The sequence below is a fragment of the Rhinoderma darwinii genome, chromosome 3 (assembly GCF_050947455.1).
Source record: "Rhinoderma darwinii isolate aRhiDar2 chromosome 3, aRhiDar2.hap1, whole genome shotgun sequence".
In the NCBI taxonomy this organism is placed as follows: Eukaryota; Metazoa; Chordata; class Amphibia; order Anura; family Rhinodermatidae; genus Rhinoderma; species Rhinoderma darwinii.
Genome location: NC_134689.1, coordinates 329,482,047 through 329,507,027, shown reverse-complemented (window position 1 = coordinate 329,507,027; position 24,981 = coordinate 329,482,047). Strand labels below are relative to the sequence as shown.

The 24,981-nt window shown below is 43.0% G+C and overlaps 1 protein-coding gene across 2 annotated transcripts in view; it reads right to left on the bottom strand.

Moving 5' to 3' along the window:
* Positions 1-24,981, bottom strand: part of DIS3L (DIS3 like exosome 3'-5' exoribonuclease) — a 67,110-nt gene that overhangs the window by 31,755 nt on the left and 10,374 nt on the right. The window contains exons 1-2 of one of the 2 annotated variants that reach the window (XM_075858315.1): positions 12,373-12,613; positions 8,076-8,229 (exon numbers count right to left, since the gene is read on the bottom strand). In XM_075858315.1, the coding sequence (XP_075714430.1) occupies positions 8,076-8,229; positions 12,373-12,499 (281 nt within the window). In that variant the 5' untranslated portion in view covers positions 12,500-12,613. Of the gene's footprint in view, positions 1-8,075; positions 8,230-12,372; positions 12,614-24,981 lie in introns of those variants that run through there. The other variant, XM_075858316.1, reaches the window with a different exon arrangement.

The following is a 24,981-nucleotide window of genomic DNA, read 5'->3' as shown; positions in this document are numbered from 1 at the left end:
AATCTATCACCCTGTTTCTCCTGTTTTCAAAAATACCAACATTGTGGCCCTAATGCGCTGCCTGGACACACGGCAGGACCCAAAAGGAAGGGAGCACCCGGAGGCTTTCAGGACTCATATTTTGCTTGAAAATGTTTTAGGCCCCAATGTACATTTGGAGAGGCTTTGAGCTGCCAGAACGATAGAAACTCCCCATAAACGACCCCATTTAGAAAACTAGACCCCATAAGGTATTTATTCAGGGGTATAGTAATTATTTTGACCCCACAGTTCTTTGCTAAATTTAATGCATATCAGGTGAAAAAAATAATAATTTCACTTTTTTCATAAAAGTATTTGTTTGAAGACCGATTTCTTTGTAAAGCAACCATGAAAATGAAGAAACACACCCCAAAATCTATCACCCTCTTTCTCCTGTTTTCAAAAATACCCACATTGTGGCCCTAATGCGTTGTTTGGACACACGGCAGGGCCCCAAAGGAAGGGAACACCCGGAGGCTTTCAGGACTCATATTTTGCTTGAAAATGTTTTAGGCCCCAAAGTACATTTGGAGAAGCTTTGAGCTGCCAGAACGATAGAAACTCCCCATAAACGACCCCATTTCGAAAACTAGACCCCTTAAGGTATTTATCTAGGGGTATAGTTAGCATTTTGACCACACAGGTTTTTCGCTAAATATATTGAAATTAGTCTGTAAGAATTAAAATGTACTTTTTTTCTGAAACAACATAGAAATTTTTATTATTTACAAGGAATAACGAAGAAAATGCACCCCAACATTTGTAAAGCAATGTCTCCCGATTACGACAATACCCCATATGTGGTAATAAACTGCTGTTTGGACCCACAGCAGGGCTCAGAAGGGAAAGAGCGCCATTTGGATTTATGATTTTGCTGGAATGGTTTTCGGTGCCATGTCGCATTTGCAATGCACTGGAGGGACCAAAACAGTGGAAACACCCCAAAAGTGACCCCATTTTGGAAAAACCTTCAAGGAATTTTTCTAGGGGTATAGTTAGCATTTACACCCCACGTGTCTTTTGCAGAGTTTATTAGAATTAGGGCGCGAAAATTAATATCAACATTTTTTCCACTAAAATGTTGCATTTTCTCATTTTCACAAGGGATAAAGAAGGAAAAAAACAACCATTTTTTTATAAAGCAATTTCTCCCGAGTACGGAAATACCCCACATGTTGTCATACGTTTTTTCATTAGAAATGAATTAACCCTTTCAGGACTGATCCATTTTTTGCTTTCATATTTTAGATTTTCACTCCCCGCTTTCCAAGAGCCATAACTTTTTTATTTTTCCATCAATAGAGTGGTGTGAAGGCTTATTTGTTGCGGGACAATCTGTAGTTTTCATTGGTACCATTTTGGGGTACATGCGATTTTTTTTGATCACTTTTTATTCCATTTTTTTGCAATCCTGAGCAAAAAACAGGAATTCTGACACCGTTTTTTAGGGGGTTTTTTTGCGGCGCTCACCGTACGCTATAAATGATATTTTTACTTTATTCTGCGGGTTGGTACGATTACGGCGATACCATATGTATATAGGTTTGGTCCTTTTTTTTAGCGTTTGTGCAATAAAATGACTTATTTATAAAAACAAAAATTTCTGTGTCACCATATTCTGAGAGCCATAATTTTTTAGTCAAAAAAGCTGTGTAAGGGCTTGTTTTTTGCGGGACGGATAGAAGTTTTTATTGGTACTATTTTTGGGTACATGCGACTTTTTGATCACTTTTTATTCTTTATTTAGGGAGCGGTGGTGACCAAAAAATTTGCGATTCTGTCGTAGTTTTTTATTGATTTTTTTTGGGGTGTTCATCGTGCGGGAAAAATAACATTATAGTTTTATAGTTGGGTTCGTTACGAACGCGGTGATACCAGATATGTGTACTTTTTTAACGTGTTCATTTTTTTCTATAATAAAAGTCTTATTATAGGAAAAAAAGCATTTAGTGTTTATAGAACTTATAACTTTTATTTTTACACTTTTTTTAAAACATTTTTATTACTTTTTTAACTTGTCCCACTAGGGGACACTCAGACTTGCAGCTTTGATCGCTGCTAGAGTACATTACACTACACACGTAGTGTAATGTACTCTAACTGTCATTGTGACGTGACTGTCACACTGACAGGAAGCAGAGGAGGAACGGCCGGAGGCTGTTCCTCCGAGGCTTCCGTGCATGGCAACCCGGAGGTCATTATCTGACCTCCGATTGCCGTGACAAGCATCGGTAGCCCCCACGATCACTTCGTGGGGGCTGCTGATGTGCTTCAAACCACTTAAATGCGGCGACGGCAATCCGTCGCCGCACTTAAGGGGTTAACTGCCGAAATCAGCGGCGATGGTCCACTGTCCGGCAAGACTGATGTCTCAGCTGTCGGGGACAACTGTCAGCGCGGGTCTGTCACTCTGTGTTTACACAGAGTGACAGTTTGAAATGCGGACGAAAATGAACGTCATGGTGCGGGAACTAGCAGCCGACCATGACGTTCATTTTCGTCCTTGGTCGTTAAGGGGTTAAAGGGGTTCCATACTAATAAAAAATAAGTTTACATAGTATGAGCACATGGAGTGATTAACACATGTATGCTCAGTTAAAACGTAGGTGAAGAGTGGCTAAAGAGGAGAACGTGTGAGGAGGGGAGAGGGGGGACATTAATCCATACAGTGTAGCAATCAATTAGGTTTTCTTTCATGTTCATAAGGCCGGATTCACACGAGCGTGTTCAGTCCGTGATATAGGGTCCGCAGGTCAGCCGCATTTCCCGGACTGAGCACACTGCAGGGGGCCGGGCTCCTAGCATCATAGTTATGTACGATGCTAGGAGTCCCTGCCTCTCCGCGGAGCTACGGTCACATACTGAAAACATGATTACAGTACGGGACAGTTTTCCCGCAGCGAGGCAGCGACTCCTAGCATCATACATAACGATGATGCTAGGAGCCCAGCTCCCTGCAGTGTGCTCAGTCCGGGAAATGCGGCCGACCTTCGGACCGTATATCACGGACTGAACACGCTCGTGTGAATCTGGCCTAAGGCCTCATGCACACTTCCATCATCGTTTTCACGGCCGTTTTTCCATGATTGGAACCATGTCCTTCCCGTGTGTACTCCGAGTACACTTCCGTGTTTCAGTTTCCAAGAGGAAACTGAAACCCGTTCACACTATGTACACGATATTGTGAGTGCAGCACATGCTACTCCCTGTCCAGCGGTACTCACTGTCCAGGGTGCTGAAAGAGTTACTGCCGATCAGTGCAGCCCTTAACTCTTTCAGCACCCTGGACAGAGACTACCGCTGGACAGGGAATACCATGCGCGGCACTCACAATATAGATTAATGGTTCATTTTTAAAAAAAACGCACCAAAAAAAAGTCACTACTTACCCAGAACTCCCTGCTTGCGTGCTTCTTCCTCAAGTCCGGCCTCCTGAGATGACATTTAAGACCATGTGACCGCTGCAGCCAATCACAGACTGCAGCGGTCAAATGGACTACCGCGTCATCCAGGGAGGTCGGACTGGATGTCAGAAGAGGGACGCGTCACCAAGACAACGGCCGGGGTACATATGAATTTATTTTTCTTAATATCGCTGCGTTCCAGCACTGATCAGCAGCCTCTTCTCTCTATCAGTGCTGACAGAGAGAAAGGGCTGCCGATTAGTGTAGTGCAGTATCCGTCTGTATGTGTACCTCTGCCCGCCCGGCCGTTGCTAGGCAAAGGCTCCGTCACATACGGACGGCACACGGATGCCTTCAGGTTTTTTTTTTACGGCCCCATTGACTTGCATGGGCCTCACGGTCACGGAATCTCGGACAAAAGTACGACATGCTCTACTTTTGTTGGAACGGAGCAACGGGACTGTCAAAAAAACTGAAGTGTGCATGGCCCCATTGAAATGAATGGGTCAGGGTGCTAGCCGTCTGAAAAACGGCTAGCACCCTGAAGAAAAAGACTGAAGTGGGCATGAAGCCTAAAGGACGCAGGATAGAGCTGGAATCCAATTGGTCCCCTCCACTTTTAATTTGAATTAGTTTTGATAAATCATTCTCATTGTCTATAACCAAGGTCTAGCTGGCAGCCCTAAGAAGAAAGCTATGTACAATTACATCTTCTGTGGGATAGGGGCCAGCATGGACAAGAATATAGACACTATACCTGCGCTCTTCCCCCACGCTACCTCATTGCATCATATTTCTCAGAGGTCTAAGGGCCTGTTCACATCAGCGTTGGCTTTCCACAACGGAAAGTCAAACTGAAACCACAGCTTCCGTTTCAGTCACCATTGATATCAACGGTGACGGAAACATTGCTAATGATTTCTGTTTGTTATCATTCCGGCAGGTTTCCGTTTTTCCGACGGAATCAATAGCGCAGTCGACTCCGCTATTGATTCCGTCATTAAAACGGAAACCTGCCGGAATGGTGACAAACGGAAACCATTAGCAATGTTTCCGTCACCATTGATATCCATGGTGACTGAAACGGAAGCAATGGTTTCAGTTTGACTTTCCGTTGCGGGGTTCACCCGACGGAAACCTCAGACGGAACCCTGGAACGGAAAGCCAACGCTGATGTGAACAGGCCCTAATATCTTCCAGGATTATTGATTGTCCAAAGAGGAAACCAAATCTTACAGCAGAGCAGTTCACATTCATGAATTTATATCACAATAGGCAGATTGAGTGAGAATAAACCTGAATGGCACAACGCTGCAATACCATGCACAGCCGCTACGAAAGTAATGGCGTGTGTAAGTATGCACAGCCTAATACCCAATGTTAACAATAAAGAAGCTGCAGCATTAATACAAGCACCATGACTCCTTCAAACAGGTGGTCGGCCTGGGTGCAGAGAGTCAGACCCCACGGATTTAATATTGACCTAAGGAAAGGCCATCAATTTTTAAATCCTTGATAACTCCTGGCCAAACTGGCAAGGGGCCGTGTCACTGCTACGGACAGTGTAAGAGCTGTGGGGAGGAGAGCGCGCATGCGCGCTCTCATCTCTTCAGCTCTTGCGAGAGATCAGTCTTGTACTCCCCAGCTCTTACACTGTCCGTAGCAGTGACACGCCCCTTGCCAGTTCGGCAGACAAAGTACAAGACTGATCTCTCGCAAGAGATGAGAGCGCTTATGCGCGCACTCCTCTCCACAGCTCTTACACTGTCCGTAGCAGAGACACGCTCCTTACCAGTTCGGCAGAAGACTGATCTTGAAAGCTGAAGAGCACACTCTCTCCTCTATCCTCGCTCTTGCTGTAGCACTGTCCATATCCGATTTGGCAGTGTCACAGCCATAGTAAATTGCCCCCTTGCCAGTACACGCCCCATTGACCGTTCAGGGGGTTGTTTAAACATCGGGGGCAAAATATAACGGCACCGATATCTAAATAACGGAGGAGGGTAGAATTTTTTATTTTTTTTAAGTGCCCCAGGATTTGTGCAGCCCTGCCCATTACATGCTGCACATGTATGGGGAGGTGAAAGGTTCTCTTTAAAGTCATTCACTGGAAAGAGAACAAGCACCTCCAATGGTTGACATGTGATGGGGCTATCCCTCAAAAGGGGGATTACCTGATGAGCACCGCTCAGTGACATGGTCTACTACCATCCTTATATGCCAACATGCAAGACTGTGGACACTGACGACATGGCATTACAAACAACAGAGGCTTAAACCATGATCTAATCCGATTGTTCTGCATATTACAAAAATAAATATCATTTTTCTAAAACACCACTGATCCACCCACCTTTTATTCAAGGGTTTCCTGGAATAAACTGCTTTTTGAGTTTTCAGGTTATCGTTTCGTAGCTGATTGACTTAAGTACCTCACTTTAATCAACATGAGATGCAATTGATTTTTCCACAGAAAATTCTGCTCCTCTCAAGCTTCCCCCAGACCACACTAACAAATGAATATGCCCTGAGGAAGGATATCGGATCCATTTCACACATTAAAATGGTCCATCTCATTTCTGTACTTAATATCTCCAGTCTCTTATCTACACTAAAGCCATGTTAAATGCCTCCATTACTAATCTCCTTCCACCCTCTGAGGTGGATTGTTTTCTAGACAGATGTTTAAATTGAAAAGCGCGTTTACTTGTACACTCAGAGATTCCGATATTGATTTCCTCTGTTCTAATTTATTGGTGGGGTAAGCAGATGATTTCTGGATCACTTGTAATGCTTATTTCTAGGGCACAGCACGAAAACTAGGAGGCCTCTCAGCAAACCATACCTGTGCATGTCTGGGGTGAGGAGAATAGATCTAGGCTCTTGGACTCGGTCATCCAAAATGTGAATAAAGTTCTATTATTTGTGAACTTCATTAATGTGCAATGAGTGTTCATTTATTAATTGATCAATGCTTTATTTAAGTCAGTCTGACTTTCCTTCCACATCAGATATAAAACTGCATTAGGCTTATTAAATAGAAATTAGTCTGGGAAACTAATCATTGAATGCATTTAATTCAACAGTAACAAAAGAATCCAAACGGAAACTTTTCAAAAAGACTATAAGCGCCTTTAGGGGGCATTTTTTTTTTTAAATAAATGTTTATATTTATTGATAAGAAAACATATTTGTAATTGACTTTTATTAAAAATGGTGTTTACTTTTCAAAATGCAGCTTCTATGCATCCACTATACATAGAAGCTGCATCTCTGAGCTAACAGGCAAATAAGTCAGTGAACTGCACTGACGGCTCGCAAGTCAGCGCTTACGGTGTGCCTTCTATAACCCTATTACTAATCATATCCAAGTTGGATATCAATAGAAGGCATCAGAGGGACACAGTAAGTCAGTACACTGACGAATTTGGCTGTTAGCGCAGAGATGTAGCTTCTATGTATAGTGAATGCATAGAAGCTGCATTTCGAAAATTACAAATATGTTTTTTTATCAAATATGTGCATGTTTAAAACATCTGTTGACATGTCATTGAGATATGTTAGAAGATTTTATCAGTAAGGTCCGTAAGCAATGCTTCCCCCGCCCCCAACCTCTAAAAAAAAATAAAAATGGGCTATTGTTCTATACTGCCCCTTTGGCTTCCATTCAAATGTTGATTTCTGCAAATAAGGCAGGCAGCGTATTAGAGCCCTATTGATTTTAATGGTAGTGTAATTCCCCCAAAATCTCAAGGTGTAGTGATACGACATTTGCTAGAGTATCAAAGTGCCTTTGCTCTACACACTCATCTCAGTGAGACAAGAGCCTGTCCACAAACCCCCTGGGGTCTTATGGAAAATCTTGGCCATCACAATATAACATCACATAGGGGTTGCATATTCCCTCCTTTTTCAATATGGTAAATTAAAAAAACTTACAAAAATCACTGAATGTGGTAACAAGGGGTTCCTCGTTTAGCAAAAAACAACATTGTCGTCCCCTAGGGAAGTTCTGTAGTGTCAGAACCAGATTTAGCACCATAAAATTGAGGCATTTATGTATAGTCCAAGGGTTTTGTCAGATAACACTAACATTTTAGGCCCCATGCACACGACCGTATTTTTCATCCGTAAATACGGACCGTAATTATTGACCCATTAATTTCTATGAACTACGGACACCTTTCCGTATTATTACGGATGGGTGTCCGTGCCGTAGAAATGATAGAAAATTTCCTTTTTTTGTCCGTTATTAGGGCACAGACTCCCCATAGAAGACTATGGGTGCTTCCGTAATTACAGACACCTACAGATGTGCATCTGTAGCTGTCCGTAATTCCGGATGCGTTGCTATGCGACGCCAGGGGATTACACATGATTCCTCCCTGGTTTTTTTGCGGATCTGTAAACATGGATGCATTACGGAACTTATTTACGGACACCGTTCCGTATATGTGGATGATTTACAGATGACTATAAAGGACTACGGATCCGTATTTGCAGACAGTATTTACGGATGGATGAAATATACGGTCGTGTGCATGGGGCCGTGTGAAATGCTGTCACTTGGTCTATATTTGTATTTGCCACCTATATAAACTTTCCATTTGCATGATCTCGCGGCCAAAGACATTTCATTTTAGAATTTACCTGCGTCCTCGCTGATGTTGAACAGCTTGGCATGCCGTCTGCATGAAGATGATGCCTCGCAGCTCTGTAAACTCCAGCACCTCCTGATAATCTCGAAGCACTTGATAGTCAGGGACAACATAGTGAGTAAGATCTTCAGACAAATGTTTCCCATCTGTACAGCATAGGGTGTGGAGGATATAAATAACACAATATTATATGCACAATAACTTGACAACAGCACAGAGCTTACATGTTTAGACTAGCCGGCTTCCCAAGATATTTGCCTTAGTACACCTGCCTAGGAGACGGCTTTAGGATCTGAATATCAGACAGCAGGGTGAGTGAATATATTCTGTACAGATTTAAGCATCGTCACTATAAATAAAACACAGATATTTGGAATGATGACAACAACTGATTCTACAGTTGAGAAAGAGCAGGTTTATCTAGAATCTAATTTATAACCAGTAAACAGTGGGAATTATATAAGGGAATTGACTAAAAGGTAGATCCTTAAAGGGAATGTGTCGCTAGAATATATATATATTTTTTTTAATTTAAACAATCATTATTTGAGTGATTACACATTGTTTTAATTTTTTCACAAGTCAGGAAATATTATAAATTAGATTCTAATTTATAACATTTCCATGGGCTGGTCACTAGAGGGAGCAGTTCCCAAAATTGCAGCTGGTCAATGTGGTAGAGCAACCTCATTGCTTTATGCTGCAAATTTGGGGTAGACACACTCTCTAGTGTCCTCACACAATCCCCCCTCCCTTATTCTGGCTAGTGCCAGGAGAGGGAGGAGGTTGAATCTTCAAACCTCCTCCTCTGTGTGCCACCATTTTCTGAGCGAATGCACAGTGTAGGAGAATTAGATACAGTGCTCAGACGACCGTATAACACGAACATAATACACACATCACATACACAAACATAACTTACCTGCTCCCGTCGCCACTGCCGCCTCCGCTCCTATTCCTTGCGCCTTCGCTTCCTTGAACATATGGCCGGAAGCCGCGACCGGAAGTCGTCATCTTACTGTCCGGCCGCGGCTTCCGGTCCACAGTAAAAAATGGCGCAGGATATTGCTCTGCTAACGAACTTCGTTTTGGTCTGTGTGGGAGCGGCGCATGCGCCGTTCCCACACAGACGGCGTACGATGCAGTGAATGGAACGGCTCCCGTTCCCATTCTCTATGGGGTTGTATGTGCCATATTCCATCTCTGTATGTGTCGTTAATCGACACATACAGAGATGAAAAAAATGGCAGCCCCCATAGAGAAGTAAAAATAAAAAAAAATGTAAAAAGTAGAATACACGAACACAAATAAATACATTTTTTATTTTTTTATCATACTAAAAGCAATATGATAAAAAAAAAAAATTCATGACACCTTGCCTTTAAAAGGGGTATTCCTATCTTAAAGAACCAATTTAAATAAAAAGCTAATGGCTAAATAAATATATCTTTCTAAACGTCTTCATTCATGAGATCTCTGCTTACCAACTTCCAATAGCAACTGGGTTATTTTTTCTGTGTTGCCCCTAGACACAGTTTCCACTGGTCTCTTTTAGTGGTGGCCATACTTGCACCGATCTCCCACCTATCTTATTCACTGCTCATAGCTTGTGCATGAATACTAGCTCCCGACCTCCACTGAACAGGCCAATACAGATGAAAAAAAGACGGCTTCGAGCATGCTCAACTGGTCGGGAACAGTTCTGTTCTGCTGTACTCAAAACAGGGCAGCAGTTCCCACAGTTAAACCCTGTTCATGGGTTACGTTGGAGCTTTCAGTCAGGGGAACCCATCAACAGAACCCTGACTTAAACAAACGGAAACCATAGATTCTGACCTTTTGACGGAATGAATAGCGCAGTCGACTACGGTATTGATTCTGTCAGAACGACGGAACCCTTAAACAACGGTGACAAACGGAAACCATTTGCACCAGTTCCGTCACCATCGAAATCAACGGTGATGAAAACGGAAACCTATGGATTCTGTTTGGATCCAGTTCATGGGCTCCCCTGACGGAAGCTCAGACGGAACCCATGAACGGAGTCCCAACGCAGATGTGAACGAAGCCATACAGGTGTCTAATCAGTTTGGAGTCAGCATATTGGGATCTACCTCAGTATTTCAAAAATAGATACATTTGTATTATTTATCTTAATCTTTGGGGTGGAGAAGGAACTGTGGGATGCAGGGACCCGGGGGAAACACTAAAGGCAGCTTAGGGCCCATTCACATCACGTTTTGGCCTTCCGTCGAAGGTACGTGTAGGGAAGACTTCTGACGTTCACCTCAGACAAGTTCAGGACCCCCCTCTATGAACCAGAGCAGAAAGCCACTAACAAGCATTCATCTGAATGCCACCATTTCTCCCACAGCAGTCACATTATCTCCTGGCAAAATTGGCTTTTTGCTGGGGGTCTGAGTAGCAGGACCTGTGGTGATCAGCTGATTAAAGGGGTATTCCCGTCTTAGATTGTGTTAAACTTTCTGCAGATACCACCTAAGCCAAGCTTAAAGGGGTTGTCCACTACTGAACAACTGATGACCTATCCACGATAGGTCATCAGTATATCATCGGTGCGAGTCCAACACCCAGAACCTGCACCGTTAAGCCGCTTCGACTACCTCCGGGGCACCAAATGTTATGGCCCATTATGCGAGATGTACGTAGCCGGAAGCAGTTGGCTCCGTACATAGTATAGCGCCGTGCTGCAGCTCTGCTCCTATTCACACGAATAGAAGCAGAGCTGCAGTACTGCAGCTCAGCCTCTATTCAGTGGCCGGAGCTAACTGCTTCCGGCACGTACGTCCGATGCTCGGAGGCAGCCGAAGCGGCATAACGGTGCGGACACCCGGACCGTCGAACCCCCACAGATCATGTACTGATCTGGCGGATAGGTCATCTTTTGTCCTGTAGTGGACAACCCCTTTAAGCTTGGCTTAGGTGGTATCTGCAGAAAGTTTAACACAATCTAAGATGGGAAAACCCCTTTAGTGTGTGAACATACTCAAACAAAAAACGGCTGTAAAATACGGCGCTGTTTTCATGGGAAAACAGCCTCTGATTTTCAGCCGTTTTTTTAACTGACCTTTTTTGAGCTATTTTTCTAATGACCCAATGAAAAACGGCTCAAGATGTGACATGCACTTCTTTCTTAAGTGGCATCTTTTTACACGCCATTTTTACAAACGGCAACGTAAAAAAAAACGCCCCATGGGAACGAAATGCCGTTTTTCCCATTGAAATCAATAGGCAGATGTTTGGAGGCGTTCAGCCTCTGTATTTTCAGCCGTTTTTCGGGGCATTTACGGCCCGAAAAACGGCTGAAAATAAGCCGTGTGAACCCTAATCAGCGGATCACCACAAGTCCTGCTCCTCAGACCCCCAGCAAAAAGGGAAAATGTGACTGATGTAGGAGAAATAGTGGCATTCAGATAAATGCTTGTCAGCAGCTTTCCGCTCTGGTTCATAGAGGGGGGGGGGGGGGGGGTCCTGAAGTGGGTAACTCCTGTACGACATTCAAATACCATAAAATTGCACACAGACGGGGAGGGGGGCTGCAGACCCTTTATTGTAGCAATTGGTGAGAGACACAATGCTATCTTTTCACATGTCAGAATCTAGTGCATGAACCACGCAAGGTGGTACAATAAGTAGGGTCCATGTTACAGACTGGTAGTCAGTTTGTGTTGTGTTTTATGCCCCCATGGAAGTAACGCTCTCCATAATACGGGTGTGATACCACGTTTAATGATGTAGTATGGGTCCATTGAATTCTCTGTATGATACGGCTCATCAGTAAATACTTATTTTTAGTCAGCCTCTCCTAACAAGTTGTTAAGAACTCTATTTAGTAGCAAACTGCAGCCATTTATGCCCCCACAGGGATTGTCACCCAGCTTTCCCAGACTCCTAATACAGTGACATGTGGACAGGTGCTGGATAACTGCAGAACTAGCTTTGTCACTCAGAGGTCTGGGAAAGTTGGGTGACAACACCGGGACCTGACATGGCTATAATATTATTTGTCACCCAGCTTTTCCAGATCCGGATAGAACTATGAAAGGCTGAAGGAAACTCAAATATTAACTGGCGATTCTCTATTTTACTCTCCAGTTGTAATGCTCGTAATGTGACTGGAGGGAATGTTATCAGCACATTACTATGGTAATACTCCTATATAGACAGTAGTAGTATACCCGCACTGCACAGTCACTGCATTATTCCTAGCGCCCCCACTATGGCATCACACAATCGTGCTCATATTATGGGGTGGGAGCAGCTCTCACCCCTGGCACAGGTTCGGCACAAAGGACTCCCGCAGATGACGTCCTCCCTCAGGTAATGTTCTCGTACCGCCCGCAACGTCCTGCCGCGCTGCGTCTTCAAGTGGAGGATCCGCTCTGTCTTCAGCATAGCTGCGGCCTAGCTCGGGCCCGAGCCGGGGCCTTTCCTGCTACTCTACGCCCGGAAAGGTTAGCCTTCTTGCAGCCACAGGACTGAGCGGGAAGACACGCCCAGCGAGGACACGCCCATGTACTAGATGTTTTGAAACCTTAGACAAAGACGCCCCCTTAGTGCTGCAGTAGCGGCAAAGTCATGTCATGTGGAAGTCATGAATATCTATCTATCTATCTATCTATCTATCTATCTATCTATCTATCTATCTATCTATCTACGGTATCTATCTATCTATCTATCTAATCTATCTATCTAATCTATCTATCTAATCTATCTATCTAATCTATCTATCTAATCTATCTATCTAATCTATCTATCTAATCTATCTATCTAATCTATCTATCTAATCTATCTATCTATCTATCTATCTATCTATCTATCTATCTATCTATCTATCTATCTATCTATCTATCTATCTATCTATCTATCTATCTATCTAATCTATTCATATGTATGGAGACACAACCAATTAAATTTTTTCTTCATTTTCGTTTTTCCCTTTTTGCTTCCGAGAGCTATAACTTTCTTATTTATTTTATAGCCATATGAGGGCTTGTTTTTTGCGGGACGAGTTGTATTTTTTTCACTGCACCATTTACTGTATCATATAATGTACTGAGAAAATGAAAAAAAATCTTTGTGGGGTAGAATGGAAAAAGAAACAGCGATTCCTCCATTGTTTTTTGGGTTTTGTTTTTACGGTGTTTACCGTGAGGTAAAAACGACATGTGAACTTCATTTTGTGGGTCACTACAATTCCGACGATACCAAATTTATGTCGTTTTTTTTTTATGTTTTACTACTTATACAAAGAAAAAGCAATTTGTTAAAAAGAAAATCAATTATGTTTGCATTTTTTGCCTCAATAGCGCTGACAAACATCTGCCCATTGAAAGCAATGGGCAGACGTTTGTCTGTTCACACGAGGCGTATATTTACGCGCCGCTGTCAAATGACGGCACGTAAATAGACGCCCGCGTCAAATAAGTGACCTGTCACTTCTTTGGCCGTAATTGGAGCCGTTATTCATTGACTCCAATGAATAGCAGTGCTAATTACGGCCGTAATGGACGCGGCGTTCAAGCGCCTGCACATGCCGGTACGGCTGAAATTACGGGGATGTTTTCAGGCTGAAACATCCCCGTAATTTCAGCCGTAACGGACGCCCTCGTGTGAACATACCCTTAGAGCCATTTTTTAAGTTGCCCTAGGGGACTTAAACATGCAATCAATAGGTAGTTCTGAAGCGATGCGTTTCCACGTCGGCACTTCAGAAGAACTTTTCCCGCATCGTGCGGGGTGCTGCTGAAGCCCGGGCTGTTAGTAACAGCCTCGGGCTTCAAGGCAACGATCGGAGACCACTAGCAGTGGTCTCCGATCATATTTAACCCCTCAGATGCGGTCCGTAACGAACCCAACTATAAAATGATTACATTATTTAACCCGCACGGTGAACGCCGTAAAAAATATAATAAAAAACAACGCCAGGATTGCTGTTTTCTGTTCATCATGCCTTCAAAAGAATTTGATAAAAAGTGATCAAACCGTCGCATCTACTCCAAAATGGTACCAATAAAAAGTCGTCCTGCAAAAAGCCCTCATGCAGCTGCATCGGTCAAAAAATAAAAAAGTTATGGCTCTAAGGCCTCGTTTACACGAGCGTGTGCGTTTTGCGCACGCAAAAAACACGGCGTTTTGCGTGCGCAAAAGGCACTTAACAGCTCCGTGTGTCATCAGCATATGATGCGCGGCTGCGTGCTTTTCGCGCAGCCGCCATCATTATGACACTCCGTTTGGATGTTTGTAAACGTGGTGCTTTTCTGTTGTCATTCATCCTTTTCACTGCTGTTGCACGAATCACGCTGTTCGCATGGAAGTGCTTCCATGTGACATGCGTGGTTTTCACGCACCCATTGACTTCAATGGGTGCGTGATGCGCGAAGAGCGCACAAATATAGAACAGGTCGTGAGTTTTTTGCAACGGACTCCCGTTGCACAAAAATCACGGACTGTCTGCACGGCCCCATAGACTATTATAGGTCCGTACGACGCGCGTGAAATTCACGCGCGTCGCACGGACGAATAACATGCTCGTGTAAAAGAGGCCTTAAAATATGGCGACACAAAAGCAAATAATTTTGAAAAAAATGTGTTTTTACTGTGTAAAAGTAGGAAAACATAAACAAATCCATATAAATTTGGTATCGCCGCAATCATAACGACCCGCTGAATAAAGTTATTATGTTATTTATGCCACATGGTAAACGGCGTAAAATTAAGATGCTAAATAAATGGCGAAATTTCTGTTTTTTTTCCAGTACCCCACTAAAAAAAAGTTATTAAAAAGTAAATCAATATATTATATGTACACCAAAATGGTGCTATTATAAAATACAACTTGTCTCGCAAAAAAAAAGTCCTTATACAGCTATGTCGACGCAAAAATAAAAAAGTTATAGCTCTTTGAATGCGACGATGGAAAAACGTAAAAAATTGCTCGGTCATTAAAGGAACAGTGTCACCAAATTTTTTTTTTTTATATCAGTTTTATGTTAGGGTTTTATTAAAAACTATTATATTTATTTGTGTGTTTGTGTGTTACTTTTTTCTATTTTTACACTTTTTCTTCCCTATGGGGGCTGGCATTTTTTTTTCCATTTCTGTATGTGTCGATTAACGACACATACAGACATGGAATACGGCAGCTACAGTCCCATAGGGAATGCGAACGGGGCCCGTTCCATCCACTATGGTGTACGCCGTGTGTGTGGGAACGGCGCATGCACCGCTCCCACACAGTCCAATTTGAAATGCGCGCCGTCCGGCGCCATTTTCCTGTGGACCGGAAGTCGCGGCCGGACAGTAAGATTACTACTTCCGGTCGCGGCTTCCGGACTTGTGCACTTGGACCAGCGGCAGCAGACGGAGCAGACGGACCGGAGGGAGCGGCGGCGACTGGAGCAGGTAAGTGATTTCTATGTATGTTCGTGTTTCAGTGTGTTTTACTAGTGTATGTAAACCTTCTACACTGTGTGTTAGCTCAAAAAATGGCGACACACAGTGTAGGAGGTTAGACCGTTCAAACCCCTCGTTTCTCCCGGCACTAGCCAGGATAAAGGAGGCGGGGATTCTGAGAGCTCACTAGAGCGAGGGATTTTTTCCCAATTTTGCAGCATAAAGCAATGTGGTTGCTTTACCACATGCAATGCTGCAATTTTGGGAATTGCTCCATCTAGTGACCAGTGCTGGGAAATATTATAAATTGAATCCAATTTATAATATTTCCTGACTCGTGAAAAAAAAATAAAAAATTAGAACAATGTTTAATCACCTACACACTAAATGTTTAACTAAAAAAAAAAAAAAAACATGTTTTGCTAGCAACACATTCCCTTTAAGGACCAAGGATTATTTTTTGTTTCTTCACGGTCGCATTCCAAGAGTCGTAACTTTTTTTTTATTCCGTCGACATAGCCGTATAAGGGCTTGTTTTTTGCGGGGCGAGTTGTATTTTGTAATTGTACCATTTTTAGATGCTTATAATATATTGATTAACTTTTATTAACTTTATTTTAGGAGAGATTTGAAAATAAGCAGCTATTCCAGCATTAATTTTCACGTTATAAATTTACGCCGTTTACTATGCAGCGTAAATAATATGTTAACTTTACGGGGATACCAAATATGTAAAGGTTTTATATGTTTTCCTACGTTTCCACAATAAAAACCCTTTTAGAAAAAAATTACTTGTTTTTGCATCGCCGCATTCCAAGAGCCGTAATTTTTTTATTTTTCCATCTATGTGGCCGTATGTGGGCTTGATTTTTGCGGGCCAATGTGTAGTATTCATTAGTACTATTTTGGGGTACATAGGACTTATAGATTAAGTTTTATTTAATTTTTTATGGGTGGAATGGGAGAAAAGAGAGAATTTTGCCGTTGTTTTTTGCGTTTTTTTTGGACGCCGTTCATCCAGTGGTTTAATTAATGTGTTAATTTTATTGGTCAAGTTGTTACGATCGCGGGGATACCATATATGTGTATGTGTGATTTGTTTTGACACTTTTACTAAATAAAACCACTTTATTTGATTTTGACTGTAATAAAAAAAAAATTTTCACAAACTTTATTTAACTGATTTAAATTTTTTTTTTTAGTCCCACCAGGGGACTTCACTATGCGATCTGTTGATCGCATATATAATGCTTTGGTATACTTAGTATACCAAAGCATTATTGCCTGCCATGTAAAACTGACAGGCAATCTGTTAGGCCATGCATCCGGCATCGCCTAACAGGCAGATGCTGAAGGCAGACCTGGGGGTCTTTGTTAGACCCCCGGCTGCCATGGAAACCCGACGACGACCCGCGATTTCTTTGCGATGGTGACAGGGGGAGCTCCCTCCCTCTGTCAAACACATTAGATTTCGCTGTCACTATTGACAGCGGCATTTAATGGGTTAAGCTGCCGGAATCGGAGCGCGCTTCGATTCCAGCAGTTGCAGCAGGAGCCAGGCTGTGTATAACAGCCGTGCTCCTGCCGCTGATCGCGTGGGTACACTGTCAGTACCCGCGCCATCACAGGACGGATATATTCGTCCTCCTGCGCGAACTAGCAGCTGCAGAGGACGGATATATCCGTCCTTCGGCGTTAAGGGGTTAAAGCCGTCTGAAAGTGCCCGTATTAGCATTTGTGGGGCCTCTGATCAAAAAGCAATCACCAAGGTCAGATGTTGTTAAGGCTCTGTGCATATCATGTTTGTAATGTAAGTTTGGCATACATGTCAGGAATAGTTTCTGATCCAGTGGCGGACATAGACAGCAGAGGACCCTCGTGAAAGAACAGTATATGCGCTCCATAGGCCCTGTTCACACTGGTTTTTTTTGCAGGCAGAAAAAAACTGCCTCAGAATACCTACAAGAATTGTCATGCATATTTTGAACTGCCTACACGTATTTTTGTGCATTTTTTTTTTTGCAGAATTTTTCACCGGCAGCCATTGAAGCTAATGCAAGGACCACGGCCAAAAAAAAGCTGTGAAATACGTTCAGAATAAATTGTTGCCGTTTTTTTATGCCTCCCATTGATTTCTGAGGGATGTCAGAGGCGGTAAACGACTGGCCACCTTTTTTTTCCCGCGAGCGGCCAAACACCACCCAGGAAAAAAAAAGCCCTTGCCTCCCATTGAAATCAATGGGGGTGATTTCGGCCGTTTTTTTGGCGCTGATTCCGACACGATTTCCACGTCAGAATCGGAGCCAAAAAAACTCAGTGTGAACTGCCCTAAGGGCATGTGCACACGATAACGTAAATTACGGCTGAAATTACGGAGCTGTTTTCAGGAGAAAACAGCTCCTGCATTTCAGACGTAATTTCTCGTACTCGCGTTTTGCGAGGCGTGAATTACGGACGCAATTTGGAGCTGTTCTTCATTGGATTCAATGAAAAACGGCTCCATTTACATCCCAAGAAGTGTCCTGCACTTCTTTGACGAGGCTGTTATTTTACGCGCCGTCTTTTGACAGCGACGCGTAAAATGACAGGTCGTCCGCACAGTACATCGGCAAACCCATTGAAATGAATGGGCAGATTTTTGCCGACGTATTGGAGCCGTGTTTTCAGGCGTAATTCGAGGCTTAAAACGCCTCCATTACGTCTGAAAATAGGTCGTGTGAACCCAGCCTTAGGCTATGTTCACACAGAGTATTTTGCCGAGTTTTTTGACGCGGAAACCGCGTCGCAAAACTCTTCAAAAACGGCCCGAGAACGCCTCCCATTGATTTCAATGGGAGGCGTCGGCGTCTTTTTCCCGCGAGCAGTAAAACTGCCTCGCGGGAAAAAGAAGCGACATGCCCTATCTTCGGGCGCTTCCGCCTCTGACCTCCCATTGACTTCAATGGGAGGCAGAGAAAGCGTATTTCGCTCTGTTTTATGCCCGCGGCGCTCAATGGCCGCGGGCGAAAAACGGGGCGAAAATCGGCGTGCAGGGAGAGGAAAATCTGCCTCAAAGTTCCAAACGGAATTTTGAGGCAGATATTCCTCCCCCAAAATACTCCGTGTGAACATAGCCTTACTCTCCATTAACTCACCAGAGAACATTCCGCCCTCATGTCTTTCTAACAATTCATCAATAATTCATTGTCAATAGCTCAGTCCTTACATGCAATTCAATAGACAGTACAAAGCTGCTTTTATGGTGGCAGTGGGCCCCCCTACCTACTGGGCCCTTGTTCTGACCTATTTATTGACATGCCAAGTGTATCCTAAAAGAGTGCCCTTTTGGTATATGTTTTCTCTTGTATTTTCAGCCTGAGCATATACTGTGTGAACATGGCTTACGTATTATTTTATTTTCTAGGAGGATTAAATGAATAGTGACACTGTAAATAACCGGACCCTTCAGTAAAAAAGCAGGACCCTTCCACTCTGTTATTCACATCACACTTTTGAAATTAATGGGTTCTCCTGTGCTACTGTGGAAATCAAGTCTCTTTTAGAGGGATCCAGCCATTTACTGAATACCTCTGTGCCTGGAACTTATTTTGAATAAAGATACAGAGAAGAGGGTGAAAAATGGAGAAACGATCAGACAGGTGTCCAGCATAATGTTATCAATATTTGATGAGAGCCGCTATATCTCGGTCTCAAGGGTGACCACCTTTTAGTTCTTGTTTAAGTTTTAAGTCCATTTTGCATTTCTGTCACATAATATGGCCGCCACAATGTCTACCTGGTAAAGTCAGTGCTATGATGTTCTGACAATAAATATGAGACTTGAAGCTATTTTGTAAAACACATGCATTCATCATTTACATTATCACTTAATATAATTGACATGACATGTAAATGTTCTACAGCAAGGTGAAATATAGGTCAGCAGACGAAATGTAAGAAAGAATCTCCTCAGGATGAAGACAAGGTGGGGAACCAAACAAGAGCTAAATACAGAATCTCTTATGAGTGTTTTTGTATAAATTCAGGAGCCCCCTTAGGCCTAGACATTTTGGCTAAAATACAGTATTGCCTTGAGGATTGGATCAAGGAGGGGGTTGGAAGTGTGAAATCCATGGTTAAGACAGAGCTTTCATATGAGGGCCAAATCTGAGCATACATATCATAGAGGCAGCCCCTTCATCTGCTGTAGGGCCCATTGAGAAGGGGATCCCAGCTCAGATTGACCCCAACCTCATTCCCGCATGGGTGGTGAGATACTACTCTGCAGGGGCAATACAAGAAGAGGAAAGAAGAATCAGAGGATAATGTTTCCCTTCTTTTGTTCTAGGGATGGGAATGGAGTGAGGGGCAAAGAAGCACTTGGCTTTTCATGCCAGACAGGTTGTTTGCTGATGTAAACCAGCAGTTGAGGCCCATTGTGATTTTAGAAATGGCCCCTCTGTACTCTATGTATTCCTCTGTATATGTCTCTATGCCTCTTTTATATCTTCAAAAGTTGGATGGTATGCATTGTTTGCATATTTTACTATGTAATAAACTATCATCTAAGATGTTATCTATCACATATACCTAACCTTTCAGGTGACTTTTTAGAATATACTGCCGAATGTGTGTACATGAAGAGTAAGGCCTAGTTCACACAGCGTTTTTTTGACAGGCAGAAAAAATCTGTCTCAAAACTCCTTCAGGAATTTCGAGGCAGATTTTGAATTACCAGCTTTTGCTGACGCTTTTTTTTTCGTGTTTTTTTTTTTTGCAGTGTTTTTTTTATCGCGGCCATTGAATCTAATGAATAAACTGTCGGCAAAAAATGCTCCGCATGTTTTATTTGCCTCCCATTGATTTCAGTGGGAGGCCAGAGGCAGAGACTACTCGAAGAAAGAGCTTGCCGCTTTTTTTTCACAAGTGGCCAAAGCCGCTCGGGGGGGAGCCTCTGTCTCCCATTGAAATCAATGGGAGCAATTTGAGGCGTTTCTTGGCGGTGATTCTGACGCAGTTTCCGGGTCGGAATCAGTGCTAAAAAATGCTGCGTGAAATAACCCTAACACTATTTCTGGCCATTATATGACTTGTATGCTGCATTTTTTTTAAGCAACTTTCCCCTCTGCAGGCTCTCTCTCTATTTCTCAGTTTTCTCTGAGCTAGTGGGCGGAGCCTAACTGCTATCATGTCTTCTATACATTGCACACATAGGAGAGCAGGATTCTCCTCTTCTATCTCTATCTATCACATATAGAACCAGCAACAGCATGGAGGACATCATACAGCAGTAATGAGCAGTGTAGCTGCGAATCCAGCACTGGGGTGAGATATAACACTAAGGCCTTATTCAGACGAGCGTATTATACGTCCGTGCGCTGTCCGTTAAAAAAACGGGTGGAGCCTGATAAGTGAGTAAGAATAAGATTTTTTTCATAAATAAGATGTATTACATAGTTTTTCACTTCTCAAACATTACTCCTACAAATGTACCATATAAAAAAAAGTACCTTTTAGAGCATGTTCAGACATGGTGGAGTTCTGAAGACACTCCGCATCAATGGCGCACATAATCTGCGTTGCAGATTCCTTTGCGCCTTTGCCTAAAATGTGAAGTAAATTGCTGCGGATTAGTCGTTGCGGATTCAGGTGAAGAGTACATCTCTTTTAAAACATTTCATCTCAGTCTGGCTATAGACCTCGACACACATAGGTCCAGCCAGAATGAAGAAATATCCTGGTCGCGAAAGCAATCCGTAACACAACACACATAACATCTGCGGATTTCATTGCGTAATTTTGCAACTCCATTGAAGTCAATGGAGAAATTCCGCCACAAGTACGCATCAAGTCCGCAACAGCCAGTGTATGCTGCGGACACCAAATTCCGCACCGCAGCCTATGGTCCGAGTTGTCAGCAACGTTTGCACGAAGATAACTAAGAAGGTGTGGAAACCAATGGACAGACTGTCAGCTGCGGATTTCCAGTGCGGACTGTCCGCAGCGGAAATCCACAGCAATTCCGCCACGTCTGAACGTGCCCTTATAGGCAAACACTTATTCCTTTCAGAGTTTGCAAAAGGGTTTCACAGTTTATCGAGAAGTCTTTATATACAGAGCTGTGCCAATCTAAACAGTATGAGAAGAGAACAAGGTCATAGAATTTCAGTTTTGCTGTATGAAGAAAGGCACATCCTCTAGTTTACTGTTAAGCATGAAGTATGTCCTCTTTGATATATGTTTTTGTAGGCTGTAAAAACTGTTTAATAAATTATGTGCACGTCAGAGAAGGCTCAATAAAACCTGGTTGCCCGGTCCCTGGCAACCAGGTTTTGCTCTCTGACCTTCAGCCATTCAGTGGTTGGGTCCTTCCAACCTGTGCCAAATGCACTGGTGCTGTGTGCTCCTCTGGATGTGTGTGGCCCTGCTGTGATTTATTAGTGGACGGAGGGCCGCTGTGACTACTGGAGAAGAGGTGGGGGGCTGCTGTGACTACTGGAGAAGTGGTGCGGGGCCGCTGTGACTACTGGAGAAGTGGGGGGCTGCTGTGATTACTGGGCAGCTGCGGGATTGCTGTGACTACTGGAGAAGTTGGAGGACCAGCTGTGACTATGTGTAGGTGTGTGGGCCAGTTATGACTAGTGGGGAAGAGATACTGAAGTAAGTGGAGTGTGGGGCCAACTGTGACTACTGGGGAAGTGGAGAGGAGAGTGAGGTTTAACCCCTTAAAGACCTATGATGAAAATACACGTCATAGAGGGGGGGGTTGATGTTTGGAGCGGGCTGACGCTCACGCGGGCTCCCGCTCCATACACTGCAGCTTTAAGCTGTGTACTACAGCTGATACGCTGCTCTAACGGCCAGGAACAGTGATCGTGCTGTTCCTGGCTGTTTAACTAGTTAAATTCCGCGGTCAATAGCGACCACAGCATTTAAACCGTTAGGAGGAGGGAGGCGGCTAATAAAGGCCCCCAGGTCTGTCTCCGGCATCGTTTAGCAGAAGCCTGTAAAAATGACAATATACTGCAATACATGTGTATTGTACCAGCGATCTGACGATCGCTTGTTCAAGTCCCCTAGGGGGACTAATAAAATGTGTAAAAAAAAAAGTAAAATAAAATTTTGAAAAGTGCAAAAAAAATATTTAAAGTTAAAAAAAATAACTTTTCCCATTTTTCCCCAAGCACAATGTCAAAAATAAAAAAATTGGTATCGCCACATCCGTAAAAGTACGAACTATTACAACATACCATTATTTAACTTGCATGGTGAACGGCGTAAAAAAAAATGAAAACACTCGAATCATTGTTTTTTAATCACCTTAGCACTAAAAAAAATTAAATAAAAAGTGACAAAAAAAATGTTAACAATAAAAACTACAGCTTATCACGCAAAAAATAAGCCCTTACAGCGCTCAATTGATGGAAAAATAAAAAAGTTCTGGTTCTCAGAATGCGATGAAAAACAGAATTTTTTTTGTTAAAAAATAGTTTTTCCTTTGTAAAAGCAGTAAAATATAAAAAAAACAATATAAATTTCATATCACCGTAATCGTATTGAGAGGCAGAATAAAGTTAAGTTGTCGTTTTTACCGCACGGTGAAAGCCGTAAAAACAAAACCCAAAAAACTATGGAGGAATTTAGTTTTTTTCCAATTCTACCCCACAAATTTTTTTTTTTCTGTCTCCCAGTACATTATATGGTACTTTAAATGGTTTCAATAGAAACTACAGCTCCTCCCGCAAAAAATAATCCCTCACACCATTTTATTGATGGAAAAATAAAAACGTTATGGCTCTTGGAAGGCGGGGAGTGATAAATTGAAACGTAAAAACGAAAAAATGGCTCGGCCGTTGAATGGTTAAACAATTTTTTGCTGCATGATAGAAGGGTGGCTCAATTCTTTATTCTACAGGAGAGGGGGGAGGACGCTGCTGTAACTAGCAATAATAGCTATATTCTGACTACTGTGGGGTAAGTCACTGGTTGCAGTTTGTTTGATGGATATTGTTTTAATTTTCTAATGTGCATTGATCGATCCTCAACCCGCCTGCGGGAACCGCGCCCCTCAGCTTGTCCATACTGGCTCCTAACGTTTGGAGCTGGCACCTAGACCTGTTCACATGATCACTTGAGAAAGCTGGAAGAGCGAAACCAGTCGAGATTTTTGGGATATGCTGTGCTTTTTTACTAGTTGGTTTTAAAATAAAAATAAAAATTCTCTATCCATTGGGCTCTCCTCTCCTGTAAGTATTAGGGTATGTTCACACGCAGAGTCAAAAAGTCTCAAAATACGGAGCCGTTTTTAAGAGAAGAGTTTCAGACGTTTTTTGTGCCACTCACGATTTTCGCTGCGTTTTTCGCAGCGTTTTTTACGGCCATTATTGGAGCTTTTTTCAATAGAGTCTATGGAAAACGGCTCCAAAGACGTCCTGCACTTCTTTTTCGCGGCCGTTTTTTTACGCGTAAAAAAACGCAGTGAAAAACGCTCCGTCGGAACAGAACACCGTTTTCCCATTGAAATCAATGGGCAGATGTTTGGAGGCGTTCTGCTTCCGATTTTTCGGGCGTTTACGGCCCAAAAAACGTCCGAAAATAGGCTGTGTGAACATACCCTCACATGAAAGGCGTGGGGAGGAAGCTTTCGTTTCTATTTAGTGATTTGTGGTCTATTTCTCACTGATATCGGTGTTACTGCTTGGCTACACTGAGAGGTCCACAGGTGGTTTGGAGGCATGGATACAGGAGGAAATGTGGAGAGCCTGTTCGCCGACCACAGCATCTAGAGAGAGTATTTAATGAGAAGGCAGTAAAGGAAGCGACCAGGAGAATAAAACCCAAGGAAATCTGGACTGACACACGAGTCACATTTATCGAATTTTAGTCCATCTGGAGGATGAGTGACAAGAGAGTTTGATACGAATAGGAGCTCTGGGACAATCTTATTATTGGCACCTACACATGGCTAAGGTTTGTCCAGGCCTGTACCAGTTCTAAGGAGGAGGTTCCTCCTCCATCAAACTCTACAATTGTCACAATCCAGTCAGGCAGGTAACATTCTCCTGGCATTCGCCAAATGCAGACTCGCCCATCAGACTGCCAGATAGGGACGCGTGATTCGTCCAGCATACAGCATCTTGCGTGTAGTTTCTGTTCAAATACTAAAGAATGATAATGATAAACTTAAAGAGGCTCTGTCACCAGATTTTGCAACCCCTATCTGCTATTGCAGCAGATAGGCGCTGCAATGTAGATTACAGTAACGTTTTTATTTTTAAAAAACGAGCATTTTTGGCCAAGTTATGACCATTTTTGTATTTATGCAAATGAGGCTTGCTAAAGTCCAACTGGGCGTGTTGAAAAGTAAAAGTACAACTGGGCGTGTATTATGTGCGTACATCGGGGCGTGTTTACTACTTTTACTAGCTGGGCGTTCTGACGAGAAGTATCATCCACTTCTCTTCAGAACGCCCAGCTTCTGGCAGTGCAGACACAGCGTGTTC